At 45.8% G+C, this 17,527-nt stretch overlaps 3 protein-coding genes across 9 annotated transcripts in view; 2 read left to right on the forward strand and 1 right to left on the reverse strand.

The window, feature by feature from the left end:
* The window catches only part of Dedd (death effector domain containing), a 13,363-nt gene extending 3,165 nt beyond the window's left edge, over nucleotides 1-10,198 (forward strand). For all 4 annotated transcript variants that reach the window (XM_029539208.1, XM_029539211.1, XM_029539210.1 and 1 more), the window contains 4 exons: nucleotides 6,910-7,298; nucleotides 7,482-7,589; nucleotides 9,066-9,212; nucleotides 9,689-10,198. In XM_029539208.1, coding sequence (XP_029395068.1) covers nucleotides 6,974-7,298; nucleotides 7,482-7,589; nucleotides 9,066-9,212; nucleotides 9,689-10,065 — 957 coding nt within the window. In that variant the 5' untranslated portion in view covers nucleotides 6,910-6,973 and the 3' untranslated portion in view covers nucleotides 10,066-10,198. The remainder of the gene's footprint in view (nucleotides 1-6,909; nucleotides 7,299-7,481; nucleotides 7,590-9,065; nucleotides 9,213-9,688) is intronic.
* Nucleotides 10,199-11,165: 967 nt separating this feature from the next.
* Nucleotides 11,166-14,607, reverse strand: Nit1 (nitrilase 1). 3 transcript variants are annotated; one of them, XM_021198053.2, is made up of 7 exons: nucleotides 14,521-14,599; nucleotides 13,876-13,971; nucleotides 13,301-13,552; nucleotides 13,085-13,188; nucleotides 12,753-12,886; nucleotides 12,497-12,622; nucleotides 11,166-11,716 (listed from the first exon to the last, which is right to left on the reverse strand). In XM_021198053.2, coding segments are annotated over exons 1-7 (981 nt in total). In that variant the 5' UTR covers nucleotides 14,523-14,599; the 3' UTR covers nucleotides 11,166-11,449. The 3 variants fall into 3 exon arrangements, with proteins under 3 accessions (XP_021053712.1, XP_021053713.1, XP_029394750.1); XM_021198054.2 differs by having other exon boundaries at nucleotides 11,167-11,716; nucleotides 14,489-14,607; XM_029538890.1 differs by lacking the exon at nucleotides 14,521-14,599 and adding an exon at nucleotides 14,165-14,438 and having other exon boundaries at nucleotides 11,167-11,716.
* The window catches only part of Pfdn2 (prefoldin subunit 2), a 14,354-nt gene continuing 11,371 nt past the window's right edge, over nucleotides 14,545-17,527 (forward strand). Inside the window, exon 1 of one of the 2 annotated variants that reach the window (XM_021198890.2) lies at nucleotides 14,545-14,739. In XM_021198890.2, coding sequence (XP_021054549.1) covers nucleotides 14,665-14,739 — 75 coding nt within the window. In that variant the 5' untranslated portion in view covers nucleotides 14,545-14,664. Of the gene's footprint in view, nucleotides 14,740-16,951; nucleotides 17,033-17,527 lie in introns of those variants that run through there. The other variant, XM_029538891.1, reaches the window with a different exon arrangement.

A 17,527-nucleotide genomic window follows, 5' to 3' on the forward strand; every position in this document is an offset into this window, starting at 1 on the left:
AAAAAAAAAAAAAAAAAAAGAAGAAGAAGAAACTGTTTAGGTACATATAGACTCTTATTGGCTCTTACTATTTCAGACCTCACTAAAGGAAAATGAACTATACCTTCAGGAAATACAGTAATTCATCAGAATCTAGAATTATTCTGTGCTAGGGTTGTAGCTCAATGGTGGACCGCTTACCCGCTTAAACCCAAGGCCCCTATGTTTGATCCCTAGTATAAAAAATGTGCACTTTAGTATTTGAACTATAGCAAGGACATTCAGAGGTTCAGTATATTTGTTTATAGTTGTGAGGGCTTGGTTTGGTTTGTATGTAGGGTCTCACTGGAGACCAGGTTGACTTTGAATTCAGAGAGAGATCCACCTGCCTCTGCCTACCAGGTGCTAGGGTTTAAAAGAGTACACCACCCTTCCCTGCCTACTGCTGCTTTAGCCTCTTGGTATTTCGCAGTATTTGAGATGACCAACACATGCGCTCTTGTTAATCTGTTTGGAGGAGGGCGTTCTCTTCACGGGGGGGGGGGGGTGTGTGGGGTGTGGGGGGGTGTCTTGATCTAGGAGTGTGTGTCTAGACTGAACTCCCTGGCCACTGAAAGCTGAGTATAATTCACTTTAAGAGGAAGTTGGTGATGTTCTTTTCATCCTGAAGTTAGATTCTTAGACACCCTGACTGGGTTGCTGAGTTAGCGCACAATCCTGGATGATAATTAAGTGGGGAGAGCTGCCTATCAGCCTGCGTGCCAGCCTCTTGGCATTATTCTGGGAGACATGGCTTGGGAAATGCTTGCTTCTGTGTTTTGCTTCATTGACTAGTGTAAGCCTGAGTAGTGACCTAACAAGGAAGGGCCTGCTATCTAGTCTTGTTTTGTGACTTTATAAATGGCACCGAAGAGCATTTGTGTTTGTCTTGAAGTTGGCATTTTTCTTATTTCCACAAAACTCCAGATTGAACTGGGTCAGAGTAGACCTCCTGGGATGGACAGGAGGGAATATGTCTGCCACCTGCTGTTCACCTGAATGGCAAGGGCAGGTGATGGAGGAGGCCTTGCTGGGGTGAGGTGATTGTCTGTGGTAGTGGAATTCATGACTTAAGAGCCCATGTCTGACTGGCCCACCACTGCTTCTAGAATAAGATGGGATTGTTTCGGGGTGAAGACACCTCATAGTTTCCTTCTGTAGATCTAATAAGGAAAGTGACTTGCACCGTTTTGAGCCTTCATCATGGTTCTCTTAAAATAGGATTCTTCAACCTTAACTACTGTAGACATTTTGGTCCTGATATCTTTGTTGTTAGTAATTATCCTATGCTTAATATGATGTGTAGCAGTGCCTTGGCCTTATTATATTCTGGTAGTGTAGCTCCCTCTCCACAAATCTTGACAATCAAAACTGTTTCCAGTCATTGCCAAATGTCCCCTGGCAGAGCCAACTGCTCCAGGTGGAGAGCCACTGACCTCGAAGCTCTATGGTTCCTAGCGCCTTGGCTGCTCTGGCCTGGGATCTGGGACTTGACAGTGACTGGCTCCCTGTCAATTGAAGGAGTGACTTCTCAGAGGATTGAGACCTATCACAGGATTACATTGATTATATAATTAGGACTATAGTGTTTTCCTTTATTTTGCCTCATTTTCTAGGGACAGAGTATGTGTATGTGGGGGTGGTTTTTCTTAATTGCTTGGGTTTTAAGGACACTTTGAATTAGGGAAACCAAGCAACAGTCTGCTCTTCTGATTGGTTGGATATGAAACCTGCCCATCTGTTTTCTCTGGGATCCTTATAATCAGCAGCTGGCCAAAGGGAACAGGTGGGGTAGGGACGATGGAAGAGTCGCAGGGGTTTGAAGGGAGCTCAGTTTTCCCCCACTGCCTACTTGAGTAAGAAGGTATTTTTCCTCACCAACCCCATTTGTGCTGAGTGACAGCAGGTGAAATGAGCGGAAGAGGCACGGCAAACCAGTGTCTGAATAATGATTTTCTTAGCTGTTTCCCGTACTTTGGGTGAAGTACCTAGGCTTTCAGAAGTACATGTGGGTCATATTTATTTTTTATTTGGGATTCTCCTCCCTTTCTCCAAACGAGAATGAATGAGTCTCTCTGTGCTTTCCTGGTTGCCTTACTGTGGGAGAAAGGACCAGACTCTATCGTGTCTCGGCTAACTCACCATCGTGGCTCTTCTGAAGGAGATGCCATTCTGTTCTTCTGGTACTAGAAATGAAATCCAAGGCCTCATGGGTGGTGAGCATTTCTCTACCACTGTTATTTCCAAAGTTTTAAATTTTCTGTCTTGTAGCATGGCCAGTATCTTCAACATGTTAAGTGGTCAGAACCCCATCTTGTTGAATAGGCTGGCTTGGTGTGAGTAGTTTTCTGTGGTATAGAGACAGCTCTGACTAGTCAGAATATGTGCATGGTTACTGAATACTGCGTGTGTTTCTGTGCGTACTCCCCCTCCCCCATTCTGAGACATGTGTCACTGTATAACTCAGACTGGCCTTGGGTGTGCGTTGTCTGTCTCAGCAGCCTTCCTCATTCTGGGCTGATAGACATGCACGAGCACCACCATGCCTAGTTTACATGTTTCTTTTGGGTATGGTCCTCTCTTACTCTTGGGCTCTGATAGGTTTGGTTTTCAACTGGCGTTGCTTGTATTGACCTCCTGGAAATTAAGTTCAGTTCTCAACAACAGGCTGCTGCTACAGCTGCCTACTACTAAGTATTATGAATATAAATAAAGATGACTTTGATTTAGCGCTACTTCATAAATCGTGCAGGATCTAAATAATTTTAGTACACTGATGTAAAAGAAGTGTTCAGTTTTCTATAAGAGCACAGGAGAGGACCACTTAAGTCATCCTTGGAGATAGAAAGTTTCTGAGATGTCTTAGTAGCTGGCCTCAAACTCATTGAGATATGCTTACCTCTGCTTTTGCTGGATTTTGTTTGCTTGCTTGCTTTTTTTTTTTTTTTTTTTTTTTGGTTCTCTTTTGATTTTGGACACAGGTTTTCTTTGTGTAGTCCTGACTCTCCTAGAACTCTTTCTGTAGACTAGGCTGGCCTCAAACTCATAGAGCTGGGATTAAAAGCATGCACTACCACCACCTAGAGTGAGTTGGGTCTTCTGAGTTAGCCATCTAAAAAAAGAGGGACTTACAGGGATGTGAGATAGACAGAGGAGAAAGGGAATGCAGGCAAAGAGAATAGACTGGAGAAAAGTATAGAAGAATGAATGAATTACATAGTATATGTAAACTAACCAAATGGGTAATGTTGGGAAACTAATGGTTAATAAAATGGTAGGGGAGGAAGATAAGCAGGCTGCTCTGGAAGGCTGGGTAGACAGTATACGGAACTTGAAACCTTCTTAGACTGAAAGGGCTGGATTCCTCCTCCCTCGTATCCTCAGCTCAGGTTTTTATTTTAGATGTTAGCAGCTAAACGTGGGGATAGATTTTGGTAGGTTAGGACCGATGGTGAGATGGTGCATACCTTTAATCCCAGTGCTCAGGATACAGAGGCAGGCAGTTGGAACCACCCTGGTTTACATAGAGTGTTCCAGGACAGCCAGGGATACATAGAGAAACCCTGTCAAGAAAACCACTGTTCCCCCAAAAGTTTTGATGGTGGTAGTGCATGCCTGTAATCGTGTCATTCAGGAGGCTTAGGCAGGGGGACTGAAAGTTCAGTGCCTACTTAGGTTATATAGCAAGTTGAAGGCCAGTCTGAGCTACATCTTGAGATCTTGTGTCAAAAATGAAGTTAAAAGATTTGGAGAACAGACTTGTTGAAAGAGTCATTTTCAGGAGCTGGTGAGATGGCTCAGCAGGCTTAGGCACTTGTTACCAAGCCTGATAACCTGACCTCCATCCCTGGGACCCATTCAGTGGGAAGAGAGGACTGACCCCTGAAAGGTGTCCTGTGACCTCCACACGTGCACTGTGGTACACACACACATATGCACACACACAAAGTAAATAAATGTAATAAAAAATGTTACAAATAGAAGAGAGCAAGTTGCAGTAGTAGAGTTGAGACAATGGGACAATCTGAACCATGACAATGACAGTAAAGTGAAAGAAAGGGCACATTTAAGGGATACTGTGTATGCTACAGTAGGACTTAAGAACTGACTGACTGGCTGGAGTTGTGGTCAGGGCGGAATGGTACTCGGTACACAAGTGTCCTGAAAGACAGTTGGTATGAATGACTGTAAAGTGGAGGTGAAAACTGTTAGCTCTAGATGATTGGTTGATGACATTACCCATGATAAATTTGTGAATCAAGCACAGAGCTGTGATTGATCTTTGACAAGGGTTTGTTATATGCCATCTGTAAGGAACTGTTAGGTTTTGTTTTGTGTTTATATTCTGTTTTTGAGACCCTAAGGCCCAGACTGGACCCAGACTCCCAACCTTCCTGTTTCTTTTGTTTGTTTGTTTTGTTTTTGAAACAGTGTTTCTCTGTGTAGCCCTGGCTGTCCTGGAACTCACTCTGTAGACCAGGCTGGCTTCGAACTCAAATCCGCCTGCCTCTGCCTCCCAAGTGCTGGGATTAAAGATGTGCGCCACCACTGCCCAGCTCAACCTTTCTGTTTCATGAGCTGAGATTATGTCATGTGCCACTATAGTCACTTGCCACTGAGCCTTTAAAGTTAAGGGACATGATTAAAGTCACATAGCTAAAGTCTTTAATGACACAATCAGAATTTAAACTAGTTCTAACTAGTGACTTACAACTGTTCATCTGATTCAGCTTCTGTAGCAAAGATTGAATTGTTTACTTTTCAGTTTTGCCTATATTTAAGAAATGAGCCTGGAAGGTGGTAGCACATGTTTTTAATCCCAAGTGGATCTCTGGGAGTTCAAGGCCAGCCTGGTCTACAGAGTGAGTTCCAGGACAGCCAGGGCTATATAGAGAAACCCTGTCTCAAAAAAACCAAAATCCAAACCAAAAATAATAATAGAACAAAATAAAAATAAAGAGAAAAAAATGGAAATAAATGAACTGCTTGGGAATAGGAAAATGTAATTTTATTTTTTTTAATATTTATTTTTTACATAATGTATGAGTACACTGTCACTGTCTTCAGACACACCAAAAGAGGGCATTGGATCCCATTACAGATGGTTTTCAGCCACCATGTGATTGTTGGAAATTGAACTCAGCCCCTCTTTTGTTAGTCTTTTAAAAAAAGATTTAAACTGGTTTGAGACAAGGTCTCACTGTGTAGTTTTGGCTGGCCTGGAACCTCATAGAGATTTGCCTTCCTCTGTTTACTGGGATTAAAGCTGTCTACCACCATTCCAAAAAAGAGAATTTTTTTTTAAAGATTTATTTATTTATTATATGTAAGTACACTGTAGCTGCCTTCAGACACACCAGAAGAGAGCATCAGATCTCATTACAGAAAGGTACTGAGCCACTATGTGGTTGCTGGGATTTGAACTCAGGACCTTTGGACGAGCAGTCGGTGCTCTTACCCGCTGAGCCATCTCACCAGCCCCAAAAAAGAGAATTTTAATTTTTATTTAGTTATGTGTGTGACTGAAGGTGCCTATTGAGGTCTCAGGCCAGAGCTGAGTTACAGGTGGATGAAGCCTATCCCTGTGGGTGCTGGGAATTGAACTTAAGGTCTTCTGGAGGAACAGCTGGTGCTCTTAACCATTAACACCTCTAACCCCTTTTGAGACAGGGTTATGTTATTTATCCCTGGCTGGCCTAAAACTCTGTGGAACACTAGATTGGTTCCACATTCACAGAGATCCTCCTGAGTTCTAGGTTCAAAGGGGTACACTGCTACACCTAAATATTGTTCTGTTACTATGTATATTTGTTGTTGTTTCTGTGAGACAGTTTGAGTATAGACCAGGTTGGTCTGGAATCAGATCTCCCGCCCTGATCTCCTGAATTGTAACTGCAGGCATGTATCCCCATGCCCAGCAAATCGGTGTTTAGTTCAGGGACTGAAAGTAGTGTTTTGGAGACGAGGGGAACGTTGGGATAACATTAAAAAAACAACCAACCGACCGACCAGCAAACTAGCTTTGAGACAGTTTCATGTAGCCCAGGCTGGCCTTGCCCTGTAGCTGACTCATGAGCCTCCTTGAGCCCACCTCAAGTGCAGGGGCTGTAGGCAGCTTTACCAGACTGACTGATTTTGCTTTTGAGATAGGGTCTACCTTATCTCTCTGGCAGGATGAAACTCGCTGTGCAGATCAGAAGGGCTTCAAACTTAGGGTAATTCTCCTGCCTCTGGCTCCTGAGTGCTGTAATTATAGGTGTATACTCTCATGCCTAGCTGCAGCAGAAATGTCTGACCTATGTCGTACTAAAATCACACAAGGCATTCTCATTCCAGGAACTGACTTGTATCCCTTGTAGGAGCTCGACTCGGGCATCATCTGTTGAATGTGAAGAGTTCTAGCATTGTTCTTTTGTTTGTTTTGCTTTTTGTTATTGTTGCTTTTTTCTTTTTTTCTTTTTTTTTTTTTAAGATTTATTTATTTATTATATGTGAGTACACTGTAGCTGTCTTCAGACAGTCCACAAGAGGACGTCAGATCTTGTTACGGATGGTTATGAGCCACCATGTGGTTGCTGGGATTTGAACTCCGGACCTTCGGAAGAGCAGTTGGGTGCTCTTACCCACCGAGCCATCTCACCAGCCCTGTTTTTTGCTTTTTTGAGACAGGGTCTCTGTAGTCCTGACTGTCCTGGCACTCTGTGATCTCCTTGCCCCTACATCCTGAGTGCTGAGATGAAAGGCCTATACCGCCACACCTAGCATAAACACTTTATGATATTTAATAAACATATTAAGCTGTGCTTTGTTAGTAGCATGTTAAGACAATACAGATAAATAAAATTGATGGCTACCAGTGCATGGCTCATGGAATCTTGTCCTCTCTTACAGATCACTGGAGACTGCAGCTGCTAAGCAGAGATTCTGGAAAGCATTCTATTTCTGAGCCTCTAGCATGGCGGGCCTAAAGAGGCGGGCAAGCCAGGTGTGGCCCGAAGAGCGTGGGGAGCAGGAACATGGGCTGTATAGCCTCCACCGCATGTTCGACATCGTGGGCACCCACCTAACACACAGAGATGTCCGCGTGCTTTCCTTCCTTTTTGTTGATGTTATTGATGACCATGAACGTGGACTCATCCGAAATGGACGTGACTTCTTATTGGCACTGGAGCGCCAGGGCCGCTGTGACGAGAGTAACTTTCGCCAGGTGCTGCAGCTGCTGCGCATCATCACTCGCCATGACTTGCTGCCCTATGTTACTCTCAAGAAGAGACGAGCTGGTGAGGGCTTATGGGGTCTGGGGACACGTGACTAAGAGAACCTTGGTGGGATGCCAGGAGTGAGTAGTGCAGGAGTCTACAGGGCAGGGCGGTCTTGACCTGGGGAATACCTAGGAGAATGGAGATCCTTTGGGAGAAGAAAGATATGTACTTTTTCTTGAGTGACTCCTTTTCCTCCTGCAGTGTGCCCTGATCTTGTAGACAAGTATCTGGAGGAAACATCAATTCGCTATGTGACCCCCAGAGCCCTCAGTGACCCAGAACCGAGGCCTCCCCAGCCCTCTAAAACAGGTGAGAAGATACTACTTGTAATTTCCATAAGCAGGATAACATTGTTTCCATCACATGTGTGGCTGGGCCAACATCATTGAGAGGATACAGTCCCTCTTCATCTACCCCAGTAAAGACAATCAGAAGCTGGGGAAATGGCTCACTTGGTAAAGTGCCAGCTGCATACGCATGAAGACCTGAGTTCAGGTTCCCAGCACCCACACAGACAAAGCTGGGTAATAAAGTGTCTGCAATCTCAGTGTTGGAGGGAGAGACAGGCAGATCCCTGGAGCTCATAGAGGCAGCAAGCCTCTGCACACTGGTGAACTCAAGGCTCAGTGAAAGCCCTGGTCTAAAAAAAGATGGGGAGGGCTGGTGAGATGGCTCAGTGGGTAAGAGCACCCGACTGCTCTTCCGAAGGTCCGGAGTTCAAATCCCAGCAACCACATGGTAGCTCATAACCATCCGTTACAAGATCTGATGCCCTCTTGTGGAGTGTCTGAAGACAGCTACAGTGTACTTACATATAATAAATAAATAAATCTAAAAAAAAAAAAAAAAAAGATGGGGAAAGGATTGAGGAAGACACCTAATGCTGGCCTCTGGCCTTCACACGAGGCACACTCACATAGGAACACATCTATGTGACCATGGACACACACAAAGCAGATGAAGTATACTTTGTCTAGGTCTAGTGTTTGCTCTCCTTTTAGGTTACTTTTTAAGAATCAATTTATGTGTATAAGTATACTGTCTGCATGTAGGTTAAGCCATCACTCTAGACCCTAGGTCAGTTTTAAAAAAATTTTTTTCTGTATGACTGTTTGCCTGCATATTTGCATGTGTGCCTTGTGTGTACCTGGTGCCTGTAGAGGTCAGAAGAGGATGTCAGATCCCCTCAAACTGTTAGCAACCATGTAGGTGAATCTGGGTCCTCTGCAAGAACCACAAGTGCTCCTAACCACTGAGTCATCTCTGCAGCCCCAACTTTTATTTTTGGGACTTCTATTTAGCTTGGTAGATGTTGAACCCTGTATAGGCCAAGTTGGCCTTCCTTCCTTCACCTTTTTTGTTTCTCTGTTTTTGTTTTTTGAGACAGGGTTTCTTTGTAAAGCTTTGGCTGTCCTAGAACTCACTCTGTAGACCATACTGGCCTTGAACTCAAGAGATTCGATTGCCTCTGCCTCTGCCTCCCAAGTGCTGGAATTAAAGATGTGCACTACCACCTGGCTTTCTTCCTTCACCCTTAAGTGCTCAGATTATAGATTTCTTCCACCATACTTAGTGCGTACCACCTGCCACCCCATTGCTAGGGCTGAGTCCAGATATTCATGAATGCTTGGCAAACATTGATCACTGGGCATACCCCTCAGCCTTCAGGTTATATCGCCAACACTGCTTTTGTTCTCAAGCCTAGATGGTTCCTTTGTCTATTCCAAATGAAGGATTTGAAGTTCTACTTGTCAAACCGTGTTTTCCCACTTACTTTCTGCTCAGTGCCTCCCCACTATCCTGTGGTGTGCTGCCCCACTTCGGGTTCTCAAATGTGTAGTAAGCGGCCAGCCCGAGGGAGAACCACACTTGGGAGCCAGCGAAAACGCCGGAAGTCGGTGACACCAGACCCGAAGGAAAAGCAGACATGTGGTGAGGAAATTGAAAGACTTTAGAGATGTAGACTTGAGGGAAACTATAAAGATCTCCTGGGATAACGGGCAGTCTAGTTCAGTGCAAGGCAATCTTGGCTGTTTTCAGGTCAGGGTTAGTTTTCATGAGAACTGTTCTTTTCGGCAATGGTATATTACAAATCTTTTTAGTTACTATTAAAGGAATGCCGTCATTCTTATATAGGATGAACCAAGTCAAGACAGAATTAAAGTAAATTTGTGCAACTTTTTAATAAGACAGATCTTCTAACAAGGTGCTGTTTGTGAGTGGCCTGAGCAGAGTCATTGTAGGGCAGCTCCAGCATTAAGGCCAGGGCTTCAAGAGAAGAACTGGTTCTGGGGAAAGGTAAAGAAGCTGCAAGAAGAGGGAGGGTCTCAGCTGTTCTTGCTTGCTTTTCTAGCTTCGCTTGTAAACACAATCCTTATTATAACCCATGCTCCTTAAATTTCCCCCAGACATCAGGCTCCGAGTTCGGGCGGAATACTGCCAGCACGAGACTGCTCTGCAAGGCAATGTCTTCTCCAATAAGCAGGACCCACTTGAGCGCCAGTTTGAGCGCTTTAACCAGGCCAACACTATCCTCAAGTCCCGGGACCTGGGCTCCATCATCTGTGACATCAAGTTCTCTGAGCTCACCTACCTCGATGCATTCTGGCGAGACTACATTAATGGCTCATTATTAGAGGCACTGAAAGGTGTCTTCATCACAGACTCTCTCAAGCAAGCTGTGGGCCATGAAGCCATCAAGCTGCTGGTGAACGTTGATGAGGAGGACTATGAGCTGGGCCGACAGAAACTCCTGAGGAACTTGATGCTGCAAGCATTACCCTGACCTTTCCCCTTCTCACCTTTCTGGGGACTGTTCGCTCCGACACCTCTGGAGCTGAATACTGTTCTGGGGTTTGTTCTCTACCCTTTCCAACCAATCACCGCCTTTTTTTTTTTCTTTTTTTTTTTTTTTTTTTTTTTTTTTGTCATTGACTTATCGATTTTTTTCCACTTTTTGCCCTTTTTTTTTTTTTTTTTTTTTTAAAGGAAAAGACAAAGGAAGGTAGAAGTGGTGTCCCTGCCCTCCCTGCACCCATGTGCCTGGGCTTCCCCGTTTCCTGTTGCCACTTACCCTAATGTGTGTCTACAGCCACCTTACCACTGAGCCGTAAGACAAGTGCATAGGGACAGGGTCTCTGGAACACAGCCTTTATAAGGGATTGAACACTGCTTTCAGGTGCATTGAGGGGTAATCAATACTTATGGCTTTATGAGGGCTCTTAAATTTTGTCTGAAAAACCAAAGGGCTGTGAGTAAAGGAGCTATGTGGAAGGTGGGACTCTGAAGTGTATTTTGGAAATTAATTACCACCTTCTTCCAAATTATAGAATTTTTTAAAAACAGAGAAGCTGTGGCCCTTTGCAGTCTCTCCTGGCCTCGGTGCTGCTCCTCTCTGCCTTTCCCTCATTCCACAGCTGGAAACTGCTGTCCTGTGGATCCCTCTTTGTCCCCTTGTCAAATGTTCAGCAGACTTACAGAGGACTGGGCCAGCCTAATCCCCTCCCAGCTGCGATGTGTATGTGGACACCAGTACACGGGACGGGTGGAGTAGAGGCTGCTAGTTACAGTACACTTTCTCTGAAGAAGGGGGGGGGGGACATTTTCCTTCCTTTTCCAGTGAAAATAACTCTTACCCCACCCCAAGGCCCTCTCCCTCTACTTCCTTCTGGCTTGAGAGAAGGTGGGGTATTTAGTATCTGCTCCTCCTCCTGCTCCTCTGCCCTCCCTTCTCCCAGCCTGTGGAGAACAGGGCTAGTACACGCACTGAGCACTGCACTTTCTTAGGGAGGGAGGCCTGTGTGAGGCGGGAGGCTGAGGAGTAAAGTCCAGTCAAGCAGGTACAATCCCACCTCCCCTTCCAGCCCCCAAAAGACAAGTCCAGACATTATGATAATTATTTTTTTTTCAATGCCAGTGCTGCTCAGCCCTCAGCATAACTTCAGTTTTCATGAAATAAACAGTGACTATATAAAATTCCACTTTTCCGAAACTGAAATCTGAGGTCAGGTCAAAGTCTCTTCTTTCCCATGGACTTGATTGAGCCTGTGTTCCATTAAGAGAGGTTAAAGTTCTGCAAGTGAAGGGAACTGTGCTTGTGTCCTGCCTACAAGTCACAGTAGCAACACTTCACAGTTGGCATATGTGTGTCTTAACAGAAGTTAAAAGCATTAAGAGAGTGGATGGCCCAGACTGCCATAGAGATCAGGTCTGCGGTGCTGGAACACAGGCAGGTGTTGGCGCATCTGTTGTAGAAAGTGGAGATCAATTCGAGCAAGGCAGAGGCCTGGTCCCTCGGAGCAGCGAGCCACCACTGTGCCCCAGGGGTCAACCACCATGCTGTGGCCATAACTTGCTCTTGTTTCGTGGTGGCGTCCACACTGCGCTGCTGCTATTACATAGCACTGAGATTCAATGGCGCGGGCCCGCAGCAGCACCTGAGGATGAGACACTCGTTGACTCAAGGACATACGGCATTTCATAGGCAAGTGACAAGAAGCGGGCACTGTTGGGAGGCAGAGGCAGGCGGATTTCTGAGTTCGAGGCCAGCCTGGTCTACAAAGTGAGTTCCAGGACAGCCAGAACTACACAGAGAAACCCTGTCTCAAAAAACCAAAAAAAAAAAAAAAAAAAAAAAAAAAAAAGCGGGCACTGTGGGCCCAATCTTCTCATTGACCAACTAGAGTTAATAACTAACTCTAACATGACTCACACCTAGCTAAGAAATGAATTTCCTCACCAGATGAGAAGGAAGAAAATCAAGTAGAAAGGAGTGTATGTGTTTTGTACTTTTTGAGATAAGGTCTCCCTGTGTAACCCTGGCTGGCCTAGACCCACAGATCTGCTTGCCTTTGCCTCACAGTGCTGAGATAAAGAGCACGCACCACCATGCCCCACTCTTTGAAGGTGTGGGTTGCTTTTTTGTTTTTGAGACAGGGTTTCTCTGTATAGCCCTGGCTGTCCTGGAACCCACTCTGTAGACCAGGCTGGTCTCAAACTTGGAGATCCACTTGCTTCTGCCTCCCAAGTGCTGGGCTTAAAGGTGTGCATCCCCACTGCCCAGCTTCTATTTTGTTTTGTTTTTGAGTCAAGACATTCTGGATTTGAACCTGTAGCTATCCACTGAAGTGCTTGGATTTAGGTTTGTACTACTATGCTCCCACTACTAAATATAAGGTTAAAGGAGGCCTATATGTTATGAAGAGGCATTCTCCTACCTCCCAGTGGGCTGGGCCTGTAACAGATCCAAAGGCTGAAGGATAAGTAAGTATTTCTGCCCCAGCTTGAGCCAATTTCAAAGAAAGTTCAGGGAACCGCATGTCATAACAGATTGCTAGACCAACCTGAAATGAGAAACAACCCACTCATCTTCCCTGTCCCATTCAATATAACATTGAGTGTCTTCATTATCCTACACCAACAGGGGACATTACCACTTTTCAACATAGTCCCATTTCCTTTTCAAACTCCCACCTTGCCAGCCGGTGTCTTGACAGGTGGCTCAAGAGTGCCTCCAGGCTTGGTATAGTTGCTTTCTCTCATGGGCCCCTGACCTGGGATCTCTACATCACACAGATGTGTCTTCCTGTAACTGGCCACTACTGATCCTAGAGTAAGGGGGGGGGGCAATAGTACAGACACTGCAAGTCCAGCTTAGCTCTTCTCCCAAAGAGTAATTTGTAGACTGAGAACAGAAGCATAAAACCCCTAAGGCCAAGCAGTTGAGAAGGAAATGCTGAAGATCTGAGTTGAGGAAAGGTAGAGAAGCCTGGGAAGAGGCAAACTAAAGGGCTATGACGTCTCACCCTTGCTGTTCAGAAGTACATGACAATTGTAGATTTTCTGATTCTGCTCCCAGTCTTGGCCACGTTCGTGGAAACCGCCCAAGGACAGCCAGATCCCACATTCCCTGAGGGGGGATTGGAGGGGGAAAGGGACACTGAACACTCTACCCCCTCTATGTGGCAATCCAGGAACAGAGAGTTCTACACCGCCCTCCCCCCCAAACCCTACCCTTGTACCTGGCAAGCTGCCTATATTGGCCCAAAAGATCCCCATCCAGTGGTTCGGACAGGAGTAATGTCTCGGCAGGATTTCGTGCAATAAAGTCAAATGCCTCAGGCAGAAAGGCCAGGCAAGCACCCAGTCTGGCAGCCTCTTGAACCAGCTCAGCACATGTTTTAAAGTTCTCTTGCTTGTTTGGTGTTGATGTTACCTGGCACACAGCCACCAGGGGCAGCTCCCAGGAAGTTGATGAGGACATGGGTCTGGGCCTGTGAACAAACGACACAGGCAGTAGCCTCAGGTTTTTTTTTTTTTTTTTTTTGAGACCCGGTCTTTTGTAGTCCAGGCAGGCCTTTCTATGTAGCTGGGGATGACCTTAATCTCCTGGTTGATCCTCCTGTTTCTGAGTGCTGGCATTACAAGTGTCCCCAGCAACTTGTTTTCATTCATACAGAGCATAATAACCCTAGAGCTACTGGAGTTCACTCATTAAATGTTTGGTGGATGGCAGATATCTGTCTCCCATTATGAAGTTAATAAACATGGGCTAAGCAGCTATGTGCCAGAGAGAGATCATTACAAAATGTGTTACCTGGGATGGGTACAAAGTACTGGGGTTCGAAGTAATCGGTATCCGGTACACAGAAGAGACAGGAGTTGGTGAGGAGGCCTGGTGATGAAGCCCAGCCTGAAGAAGGTGAGAAATCAGGACACCTAACCCTCTTTCAAGCCGTAAGTTTCTAAAATTCTCTGCCATTTCCAGGCCTGGCCAGTAATCCCCTCCCCCAAGGCTTCGAAAATACTTTTTACTACTAGTAGCTATGAAAAGAGATCATAACATGGGAAAATGGGAGAAGCGACTATGATAGGTGCCTTAATACCTCAACTTCCAGCGCTCTCACATTAAAACTGAAGCCCTTTTCCTTTGCCAAACGTTTCCGCAGTTCATCTCATGGAACCTTCCTCGTTTACCCAATTCTCTCTTCTCGGCTGTGTCTCCTGCACAGCTTTATAGACTCAACACGTAACTTTCTCAGAGGGAGAGATCACCCTCCCTAGATCTCCACCATCTCGTGGTGGGTAGATGGGTACAACACCAGATCCCAACCCGAGCCCCCGCCCTCTAATTAGCGCGTCGTTCCCCGCCTCTCCCCCCGGGCAAGAATCTCTGTTGCACAAGTAAAAGCATCGCAGGTGGAATTCACCGCAGCGGGCAGGGTTGGGGAGTTGGTCCTACATGAAGACACCGCCAAAACCATTCGCAGGGTCGTATCTCAAGAGCGGCCAGGAGCCAGAAGCGCAGGAGCAAGTGGGCGGTAACCACCAAGCCGGACGTGACGCAGTGAGAGTGCGCAGGCCGGAAAGCCTGCAGGTGGGGAAGATGGCGGACAGCAGCGGTCGTGTGGGCAAGAGCGGCGGTAGCGGCGCGGGGAAGGGGGCGGTGTCGGCGGAGCAGGTGAGGAGCCGCGAGCGCACAGGGCACCCGGGTCGGTGTCGAGTTCGTGCAGGGGACAGGATTTGTGGCTCGGAGGGGCCTTCAGTCTTTTCCAGGGTCGCCGTGGTCACGCACGGGGGAGAGGGGGGTCTCTGGAGGCGATCACGAGCCTTTCTAGGGCCTGGGTAGAGGAGAGGTAGGGTAGAGGCACGCCCGCGGCGTGGGTGGGTAGTCGAGGGAGAAAGCCCTGAGCTACAGGATCTGGGAGGGTTTCCCAGGTCCCCGAGGAGATGGATCGTCGTTTGCCACCTCTCCGAGGTACCCTAACGAGGGTATGGTGTTTGGCGTGGCATCTAATAACGAATCCCAGGCTGTTCTTAGTCAGTGAGGGGCTTATTTAGTCCATGACTCTAAACCCGTGTTCACCATCCCCAACACGCTGCAGAGCCACGTGACAAGGATTCTGAACAGTTTAGTGTTCTGTAAATATTTTGACTAAGGAGTCTGTGGTTTGGTTTATTTGTTTGTTTGTTTGTTTGTTTGTTTTGTCTTGGAGGTGGGGATGAGGGTTGCTATAGGGTCAGGTCGGGACTTGGCTTTTCCGGAATTATGTAGCCCAAACTGGCCTGGAACTCACAAGAGATTCGCTTGCCTCTGCCTCCCATATCCTGGGATTATAGGCTCGGATTATTTCGTCTTTTGAGACACGGTTTTACTAAATGGCCTAGGCTGGCCTCGAGCTTGCTCACCGTGGTCTCTTATGCAAAGACTGACATTTCGGAAGCGGGCAGAAACCGTTTTCTAATCCAAGTTTGCTTCTGCTCTTCATAACATTGGGATACATCTGACAAGTTAATCAGAAAGCTCTTTGTGGTATGGGGACCATGGTTGGTTAGTCGTGGGACTAGTGTTTAATTGATATTAGAAGAGTCACACAATTGAAATGAAAATAGTTGAAGCTAGGGGTGTAGTTTGGTGGGTTTAATGGAAAAGCCTTGAGCTGTGTGTGGGATCTGGGATGGAGGCCCGTGTTGAGATATTTGTGTATTGGAGAGTTATTTTAATCATAGGCACATTTGTCAGTTGGTTGTTGAACAATTACTACAGGTAAACTTATCAGCGTAAAGAATTTAAAACCCATGCTGTCAAAGAGCATAGTCTGTTGGGTGGTTACAGTTCTACTGTGAGTTGGAAAGTAAGTGTCCAAAGAGAAGTGAAGTGCAGGGAAATTCTGGAGATGGAAGACGTAGCCTCTGACATAGTGGGAAGGGAAAAGGTAATGCTTTGGAGAGTCTGTCTTGTGTTTGGCTTTGCTTAACACAGAGAAACGTCTAAATGAAATAGACCTTGTCTTAAACTTGGTCACAACCAAGTGTGGTGGCCTATACCCATAATCCCCCTGGATTACCCTGTCAGTTCCAGGCTAGCCTGGGTTACAGAGTAAAACAGTCTTAAAAACAAATGAGGCAGATAGAAAGACAAATAAAAACAAAGACTTTATGTGTGTTTGCATGTGTATGTGTATGTGTATGTGTATATACCACATGTGTTCAGGAGCCCTCAGAGGCCAGAAGAGTGGTCAAAACCCCTGATAACTGCCTATTAGCTACCATGTAGGTCCTTGGAGCCATTTCTCCAAGCCTACACTAAAAACTTCTGCACATAATGAACTTTCTTGCAGTTTAGAGAGAGAGTCCAAAGTAGTGTAGATGTAGGATATGGCAGATAAGTAGGAAAGGGAACAGTCAGTGGGTAGTGGAATGGTTAGGATAGTTTCCTGGCCTGGAATCAGAAAGACCTGTGTTTGATTTGTATGTCTGATTACATATGGTTTCCCTTGTTACCTTTACCTTCCTCTATCTGTAAAAACACAGTAGTTCCCATTTCATAACTAGAGTACTAGGCAAGAAAATCCATTTGTCTGTCTGTCTGTTTTTCCACCCTGACGAAATACAGAGACTACAGAGCGTGTTTAACAAATGCTAGTTAGGGCTGGAGAGATGGCCTCCGCACTCGAGCGCCTGATCTCACACAGAGACACGTACATGCACATGATCTGAACAATCTCTCTAAATGCTAATTTGCTTCTATTTTCTAGATTCTTTGGCTTAATTCTAAAGGCTGGGAAAAGTTAGTCACGTGATGAATTTTTTTTTTCTCCCGTTAGAAGTAGTGTGTTCAGAAGCATTGAGCCATGAATTGCGTAGCATTGAAAATGCTGGAGAATTTAAAGAGATATATTGCAAGACCTGAAGAGGCACAGTCAACTTTGTTCTTTGACACAAGGTTTTTCACGTGGCCTGGAACTCACCAGGTAGGCTAGGATGACTGGCCAGAGAGTCCATTGACCCTCCATTTCTTTCTTTCTCTCTTTCTTTCTTTCTTTCTTTCTTTCTTTCTTTCTTTTTAAAAAGATTTATTTATTTATTTATTATATGTAAGTACACTGTAGCTGTCTTCAGACACTTCAGAAGAGGGCATCAGATCTCCTTATGGATGGTTGTGAGCCACCGTGTGGTTGCTGGGATTTGAACTCAGGACCTTCGGAAGAGCAGTCGGGTGCTCTTACCCACTGAACCATCTCTCCAGCCCCACCCTCCCTTTTTTAAGCACTGGGATAACAAGCCTCAGAATTTAAGTTCACTAGCATTCCATTGCCAGGCAGTTCATGCCTCAATACTGTGCCTGCCTGTCTGTCTGTCTGCCCGCTTGCTTGTGCACGCACGCGCGCACGCTCTTTCTCTCTCTCTCTCTCTCTCTCTCTCTCTCTCTCTCTCTCTCTCTCTCTTTTCTTCTTCTTCTTCTTCTT

Source organism: Mus pahari, chromosome 5 (genome assembly GCF_900095145.1).
Source record: "Mus pahari chromosome 5, PAHARI_EIJ_v1.1, whole genome shotgun sequence".
Lineage (NCBI taxonomy): Eukaryota > Metazoa > Chordata > Mammalia > Rodentia > Muridae > Mus > Mus pahari.

Coding starts and splice junctions, on each gene's coding strand:
- Nit1 (XM_021198053.2), bottom strand. Junction 12,623..12,752: donor TCAAGACACCGGCTGGCAAG/GTGGGAGTTTGA, acceptor TTCTCATTTCAG/GTTGGTCTAGCAATCTGTTA. Junction 11,717..12,496: donor CAGGCCCAGCCCACTGGGAG/GTAGGAGAATGC, acceptor TCTCATCCTCAG/GTGCTGCTGCGGGCCCGCGC.